At 43.4% G+C, this 8,666-nt stretch overlaps 1 protein-coding gene across 1 annotated transcript; it reads left to right on the top strand.

The window, feature by feature from the left end:
• Window positions 1-410: 410 nt before the first annotated feature.
• Window positions 411-8,449, top strand: LOC115400551 (protein C-ets-1-like). Its single transcript, XM_030108521.1, is given in 7 exon segments — window positions 411-571; window positions 868-945; window positions 1,256-1,384; window positions 1,387-1,500; window positions 2,951-3,211; window positions 6,736-6,854; window positions 7,733-8,449. Coding segments are annotated over 7 exon segments (1,023 nt in total). The 5' UTR covers window positions 411-465; the 3' UTR covers window positions 7,949-8,449.
• Window positions 8,450-8,666: the final 217 nt, after the last annotated feature.

Raw genomic sequence — 8,666 nt, 5'->3', positions numbered from 1 at the left:
TTTCAGAGCAGGCAGACTGGCTGACTGCAGCATCAGAGAGCGTAGACAGCAAGTCAGACTGTAAAATAATGAGTTAGCGCTGTAAATTTGAAGCAACCAGAGAAACGTTTCATGCTGTTTGCAAACAGCAGGACTGTCAGTATCTTTATATAATCATAGTATATCTGCAACTGTGGTTCTGGCTTTTGATTACCACTGCTGTTTACATTCACACATGGCTCCTCTTTGTTGCTGATTGCCAGTGAAAGTTGGCGGAAAGTGCTGCAGTTTAACTAAAAAGTGAAGCTTCTTCAGTGTTTGTTTGAGTAAATGTGCACATACCCCAGCATCAACAGTGAGTATATAACAATTACCAATTGTAATCCTCCACAGATCCCAGACAGTGGACGGAAACACGTGGCGGAGTGGCTAACGTGGACGGTGAACGAGTTCAGTCTGAAGAATGTGGACTTTGATAAATTCGGCATGAATGGAGCCAGCCTGTGTGCAATGGGGAAAGACCGCTTCTTAGACTTAGCACCTGATTTTGTGGGTGACATCCTCTGGGAACATTTAGAAATGCTCCAGAAAGGTAAGCCGTCGAAGACAATTTGATATTTCCTAATTATTAGCTGGGTGAACATTCCCTTCATTCAGTCGCAGTTATGTAATTTAAGAAAATAAAACCACCTTCATCTCGCATGCTGATATCACTGCTTACTCCAGCTGAGGACTTTATTGGCATTTGCTTGAGTAACAGGAGCCAAACAGGAAGACACAATTTAGCTCAGGTCATTAATTTTTTATAGTAGTGGATGCAGTTACATGATACATGAAATCAATGGCGAGGTCACTGACGCTCGTTCTCTCTATCTATTTTTCATGAAGAGGATACAAAGCATTACCCCATCAATGGATTGACCTCCAACTTCCAGGAATCTCGCTATACCTCAGACTATTTTGTCAGTAAGTACTCATCACAGTCAGTCACTCTCTCTAATTGCATAAGATATATGTTTAAAATATGAATGGGAAAACAGAAGGAGGAAGAAGTTCATTGTTAAAAGAGGATTTACAATTTGCTTTGGATATATACAGTATATAAGAACATAATTGCACAGAAATATCACGGCAATGCTTAAAATCTGCAGGATACCCACGGCTTGGTTTTATTATCGGAGGATGACTCATCTGTCCTAAGATTGATCTCCTCCTGTTTTGCTCTGGCTTCCCTTCCCTGGTTTTTATCTCCACTAATTTCCCCTTGTCTCTCCAGGCTACGGCGTGGAGCATGCTCAGTGCGTCCCTCCGTCTGAATACTCAGAGCCGGGCTTCATCACGGAGTCCTACCAGACGCTTCACCCCATCAGCTCGGAGGAACTGCTGACTCTCAAGTATGAGAGCGAGTACCTGCCGTCATCCTCCGAGACACGGCCCTCAACTCCATGCAGGGCGACTATTTTTCCATCAAGCAGGAGGTCGTCTCCCCTGACAACATGTGTGTGGGACGCCTGAGTAGAGGTGAGGGGCCGCAAACGATGTCTTTATCCACGTCCGGGGGCGGAGCCAATCCCTCCTGACAGCAGTCCAGTCCGTCACAGGCAAACATAAGGAGTTTTCATACTGGAACCAGGAGAACAGACTGCATGCTGGGATATTCTAGAGCGATAGCAACTTCACCACTTTACAGTTCACGAATGATTTGATTTGATGTTTAATTGGCCTAGGTGTTTAGGAGTTCTGCAAGATAAGAACATGCTGTATTGATGTTGCTTCTGTTAGGTTACCCGCTTCATGGATGTATCCACAAGCGCACTTATGAAAAGCGTGTGAATGTCGAAGGTTTCTGTGTGGGTTTCTACCTGCGTGCGATTGTGCTGAAGCTGCCAGAATCTTGTCATGCTACATCAGTGAGCGCCTATTAGAGGAGAAGAAAAGCAGGCCCTCTGGTTGGTTTGTGGTTCAGGCAAAAACCCGCCTCATACATTTTGACTAGCTTGGGAGAAGGAAAAAAAAAAAAAAAGAAAAGATAACCCTATTGTTTTTGTCAGAGCGATACACAAACCAAAGCCACAGCGTGTTCTGTTCTTGCCGCCTGTCCTTTATGTAAAACAGTTCAAGTGGTGTAACCTTCAAGAAAGTGTTTTTTTTCTCTCTCTCTCTCTTGTTTTTGTTGGCCTCTTTTCCTCGTCTCAGCTTGACAGTTCTGGTTAAGGAGATAGAGGTGTCATCCACAGTTAGCGAGTGTGGGGTTTTCTCATGAAGCTGTTTGCTTTTCTGAACGCGCCGGCTTGTTTTCTCTCCCAGCGATAGTTTGCGGAAGAATTAGCAGTACAGTTTACATTTACGACCATAAAGCTCAGGTTTTCGTCTCACAAATCACCCAGCTGTATAAATGAATAGCATGTGCCATGTTACAAGCCTCCCACAACCCCCGGCGCTTTCAGCGTTGGCCTTCAAGGTCCGATTCTAATGCATCACACATACGCAGCTTTAGAGCATTGTGCTCTCCTGACGTGGGAAAGTATTTTAGCAGCACAACTGATTCCCACATGTGGCTTCCATTTCACCAGCTGAAGATTTCAGCGTTGGTAGAGGTACTGCATTATCTGTCATTTGTTAATGACGCACCATTGAAAGACTCCTCTTATCTTTCCCAGGGCCAAGAATAGCACCACAATTTGCGTGATTGTCTTCCATTTAAAATCGAATCCAAATGGTGGTTGTAAAAGTGAAATGAGGTGTGAAATAGACAGAGACGTGGCACCATACATATAGCTTCATGAGAAACAACACCATTTTTTTTTAAGCAGTATAGATGATTAGAGCTGCACAATGGTGTAGTGTTAGCTTTCCTCCATGGTTAATCCAGGTTGGTTCTTTATGTTTAGAGTTTGCATGTGTCTCCAAGTACTCTCTTTCCTTCTATTTATTTATAATTTGATTTTTCCACTTTTTCCTTCTGTCTCAGGTAAGCTCGGTGGACAGGACTCCTTTGAGAGCATCGAGAGCTTCGAGAGCTGTGACCGGCTGACCCAGTCGTGGAGCAGCCAGTCTTCGTTCAGCAGTCTGCAGCGGGTACCGTCGTACGACAGCTTCGACTCGGAGGACTACCCCACCGCTTTGCATGGCCACAAGCCCAAGGGCACCTTCAAAGACTATGTGAGGGAGCGCTCAGACCTCAGCAAGGACAAGCCCGTCATCCCGGCAGCAGCACTGGCAGGATACACAGGTATTATACACAGAATGCTGTGGAGTGACACTGACACAAAATCATCATGTAATTCATTATGATTATTTCTGATTATTCCCCTTTTTTCATCACAATGCTTTCACCTCTGTTACACACTTGCTCATGCCCTGTGCAAGATGTGACATCTGCGCTGCTGCTTTCAGACTTTGTGAAAAACAGAATTTTTTTTCAATACAAGCTGCCAAAGTTGCACACATAACAGGAAGCAAGCTAAATTTTGCTCAGGCCGTCTTTGTCTTCTCTTTCTCTGCCTTTCTTGCTCTTTTCTCTCTTTCTGTCTTCACCTCTCATCTACCTCCTTGTTATCTGCAGCCCGCATCTCAACCTATTTTTTTTTCTTCGAGGTCGTCCTGGCAACGCTAGCGAAACATAGAAACGATACCTGCCCCTGCATACAGCACTAGCGTAAAATTATCTCCTCATCTCGTGAGGCATCCTCATACTTTTTTGTGCTTGAAAACAACTTATGCATGATCGAGCTCAATAAGATGTAGAGATAAACGCGTGCTCTTCTGGTATGTGCACTATTTTAGCATCTTTCATGAAACCACAAAAAACATGTAAACAAAGCTGCAATTAGTAGGATACAAAAACCAACGTTCAAATTTTCCTTTTTATATTCTTACAAATGATATATTAGCTTCACATTGTGTTTTTTTTTTTTTTTTTTTTACCTCAGTATGTTTGATTATTACAACAAAATGTTTTTTGCCTCTTCTAATGTTAAATTTTCACAGTCGAGGGTTGTTGTTGTTTAAGGCCACGTTGTTCAGGCAGTAACAGTGTTTGGGACTTTTTCAGACTTGCTTAAATTATAGTCACAAGGCTGAAAAAATTGTAAGCACTGGGGGAAAAAAAAAGGGGAAACCCACACACCATGTTTCAACGTCACGAACAAGGCGAACATCAGATCTCCGCAGGCTGCGCCAAAGTTGGCATGCACAAGGTAATTGGTCATCTGTATGGTAATTACTTCAAAAGCCACTCATAGAACAATGAGTCATTCACTTGTAATGATGTTGGAAAGATGTCGTAATGTATTTATAATCAAATAATGAAGAGAAGACACAGTCTAAAAGCCCCTCCAGGACCATTACAGTCTGCATTTCTCCTTTTTTTAACCAAACCAGGAGACTCAATCTTTTAAACGCAAGAAATTCTCTTCCAAAGCATTTGCCCTAATTATGTTTGTGCAAAAAAATGTAAACCCGAGCAATCTGATATGTCCCTCCTGCACCATATTCATCTCCGATGACCAAGTCCAGTCTATGTTGATGACATGCATGTACCAGTAGCATGAAGCTCCAAAGAGCTGATGTAAAGTGAAGTACTCTGTTCTCACAGAGGAGGAGATCCTTCCTATGAGCTTTTATGCAATGAAAAAAGGGGAAAGATTGGAAAAAAAAGATATCTTGCTTTTACACGCATTTTTTTCTTTTTTTTATCCGAAATGGAAAATGAAATGTTCTCAGCAGCCTGCTGTCGGCCTTGATGTTCTGAGATTAGTGGAGTGTTTAAGAAAAGGAAAAAAAAAAAGTAGTCCTTTGAACAAATAAGCATTTTTGCGTGTCCGTGTGGATGGATGGGGGAAAAACGATTAAAAAGTGGGAGTGATGATATGAAACACCTTAAAAAATAAATAAAATTAAAACGCAGAAAAAAAACCCAAAGAGACGCTTTAGTATAAGCCTAAAACTGTTGATGGCAGTTTGCTCTGCTCAGCTTCCTGTACCAGGCGTGGGGCGACAGGTGACACTTGTAGCGAGGACAGGGAGCCTGATAAGGCTGCAGAGAGATAAGTGAAGCTCTAGTTGTCATCGCAGTGGTTTCCTGTGACAATTCGCTATTTGCACCTCTACATTAACGTCATTCGAACATAAAGCACAGCATGTCTGCATGAGGACTTTTGTGAGACCACTGCTTGGCACGCCTCACTTCTGCGACTCGTTTGGAAGACAGTAATCCTTCATATTGGAGGTTCAGTTCCCCATCCAGCCCTGTATATGTGTCTGTACGCAAGACGCTGAAGGTTTTTCACCAATACTGCACAAGCATTATGCGGCCATCGCCATTGGTGTGAGTGAATGGGTGAAAGGGCGCTTGTTGAAACAGTAACAGCAACGTAAGTGAAGGTCATATCCATTTTTAGTTTTTTCCACCTTACAAGAGAAATGAGTCATGACTCTGAATTGACTTTCAAATACATTAAAACTCTGGTTCATCCAGAGTTTAGCTTACTGCATGTGGTCTGCGCTTCTTTGAATTAGACACTAAACGTTTCCGTGAATACGTGCCCCCTCGCCCCACCCTTTTGCCGTACTGTGAGCCTTTTCAATGAGGCCTATTGTACATGAGGATTGTGACATATTTTTGGAAACCTTTTTTTTTTTTTTGGCTGGGATCGCCTACATTCTGGCGTGAGAGCAGAGGGGACTGGTATCGCCCTTATGTGGGGTTCGCTGTTAGCAGCGGCAGACTTCTGGAATGCGAGGCAGAGTTTTCCGTCTGAAAGAGACCCAGTGTTGCGGAGCCACTTATTTTCCGATCCCGGAGTGGCTGCTGTCATGCACCTTCTTCACTCCCAGCAGGAGCTAAGGGGGCTCTGAAATGACATTTTGCACGTTTAGCCCACACGCCCGTCTCTCCTAGAAGCATGTGTTTGTGCTGCACGGGGGGGGTACGTTTGGTTTTTTTCGGAGGCACCAGAGAGGTGTCTTCTGCGCCGCTCCAGTTTTTGCTGAGGCGGTGCGCTGCACTTGGCAGGTGCGATTTCAACATGCACGGCTCAAAAGTGGGTGCGTATGTTGCATATGCTGAAAAACCACACGATCAAAGTGTACGGTACAGAATCTAGTTCAGGCACAAAACCAGTCTTTTTTCTTTCTCTCTCTCTCTCTCTCTCTCTCTCTCTCTCTCTCTCTCTCTCTCTCTCTCTCTCTCTCTCTCTCTGTTCATTTTGCCTCTCCTCCTTTTTCCATGAGCTGCATTAAATACTTAACGACGTTGAAATGAGCTTTCACCACATTACTGTGTTTTTGAAAATGGCTTTCTATTTTGAAATGCCGTCTCTATTCGTGTCTTGAAGATGTAGTGCTGAAGTCCAGTAGCTGCCCCTCTTATTTTAAAACAGTGATTTCATCAGTGTGGAACTCATGGAGGCACAGACTGGAGATTCACATCGTGAACGGGGCAACCGGCAGACAAGGGGGCCGTCGGATGAATAGGACTGTTGTATTTAGGAGGACATTTGGTTCCACGGCTGCACTTTAGTTTGACCCAGATTAGAGGGTTTACTTTGTTCCTCAGACAAAAGTAAATCATCAACATGAATATTCAAGATATTTATTTATAGCGGGAGTTAAGATAGAGAACACATTGTGGCTGAGTGTAAGTCATTTGTACGGATTAGGAATTGGTGTGAAAGTATTCTCATCTTTTCCACAGCAAATGCAGCTAAAGCTTCCTCTGACCACCTTCTCTCTTTTCTCCCATCTGCTCTGCAGGCAGCGGCCCCATCCAGCTGTGGCAGTTTCTCCTGGAGCTGCTGACCGACAAGTCCTGCCAGTCCTTCATCAGCTGGACAGGCGATGGCTGGGAGTTTAAGCTCTCTGACCCTGATGAGGTGAGAGGTCACGACCCCACTGGCCACTGGCACACGTGTTGGGAGGTCCTGAGTAGTTGACCAGATGAACAAAATGTCTTCTTTGTCAACACTCTGTTGTGTCCTTCAGTACATTGTCAGTAACGCTTTCTATGACTTTTATACCTCTGTGGCAAAGGGACAACATTGAGCACATTTACCCTAAATATCAGATCAATAATATGAATAATAATAAGAATAATAATGCATAAGACATCAAGAAAAAATCTAGGTGTGTTTTCCTCATGATGCATGATCAGATATCTGCTCCTTATCTCAAACATGTCCACATGAATATTCTAATAACTACAGGAATTGGATAGTGATCAGAATTTATTTGTACGTGTGTTTGATCACGCTGGATTCATGGAGTCATCTGAAGTCCTGGGTTGTACATCACGTTATACAGTCCGATGAACATCAGTGATACGGAATAGCATGACTTCATGAACTCTGTTGGGTTATTAGCATTTATATGATGCTACATAATACAATCAATAGGTGTTACGCTGTAAGTGAAGAACCAATAAAAGCAAAATTGCACTCTTATTTATTAGTCCTGGGATCTTGGTTAGATGAGACTCATTTGAAGTCCTGGGTTGCATATCATGTTATGTCACTGGGATTCTTCGATAAATCACTGTTGTCACTTTGTCATGGAGGTACAAACATGACGAAAGGTGAACTTAGAATACATTATCCACCACTTACAGTCCTGTATGAACCTTGAAGTTGTCATGTTCTAGATGATATGTTCTATAAAGAATTTGAAATGCGAGGAATTCACTCATTTTGCATTATTCAGCGGACCTTCATGTTTACTGCACGTCTCAACATTCCTGCGCTCTGTGGCGTTCCAGGTCGCTCGGAGGTGGGGCAAGAGAAAAAACAAGCCCAAGATGAATTATGAGAAGCTGAGCCGTGGCCTACGCTACTACTACGACAAGAACATCATCCACAAGACGTCTGGGAAGCGCTACGTCTACCGCTTTGTCTGTGACTTGAAAAGCCTGCTGGGCTACACTCCCGAGGAGCTGCACGCCATGCTGGACGTAAAGCCCGACACGGACGAGTGAAACGGAACCGCCAGGAGGAAGCCAGAGACAAAAATATGAGGAGCCGCACGGACCGAGGCTCGTAAAGTGGTCTTAACTGTTTGATAGAGTCGGTTAACCATTTTCTTGGGGACCAAAAATGTTTTTAATGACTAAGTGTGGTCTTTGTTACCTTCGAGCTCCGTGTCTCAGACCAGATTTTAGCAAAAGAAGAAGGCAGAAGCCAAAAACCTGTATTCCTACCCTGTCGCATTTGAGGAGAGTGCGACTGTGTGCGAGTGTGTGTGCGAGAGAGAAGAGATATATAATGGTATTAATTAGTAGCTCAAGGCAGAAGAAGCGCTATCGGGTAGAGTTCAGGTTTTTTTTTTTTCTGAGTAGCAGAGAAAGCCGAGACACAGTGTGAGAGAACCGAGAAAAAGCAAAATAAAGTGATTCATTTCATTGCTGGGGCTAAACGGAAAGCGGCGGAAGGTTTCCGCGAAGACAACGGTTGCCAAAATGTAAAAAAAAAAAAAAAAAGAAGAAGAAAGAAAAAGAAACTGAACCGAGGAAGTTATGATATCATATTTACATACACGCTCACTGTTTTTCTTTGGCAAGAGATGTGTGTTCAGCTAGGACCAAAAAAAAAGTGTCATTCCTACGTTGTTGTTAAAGGAGCATATGCTTGTGCCAGTATTATATAGTTGAGAACGTCCAGTTTCAGTCTACAAGGCAACTAATGGAAAGAGTTTAG

Source organism: Salarias fasciatus, chromosome 14 (assembly GCF_902148845.1).
Source record: "Salarias fasciatus chromosome 14, fSalaFa1.1, whole genome shotgun sequence".
Lineage (NCBI taxonomy): Eukaryota > Metazoa > Chordata > Actinopteri > Blenniiformes > Blenniidae > Salarias > Salarias fasciatus.
This window is presented reverse-complemented; position numbering and strand designations above follow the sequence as displayed.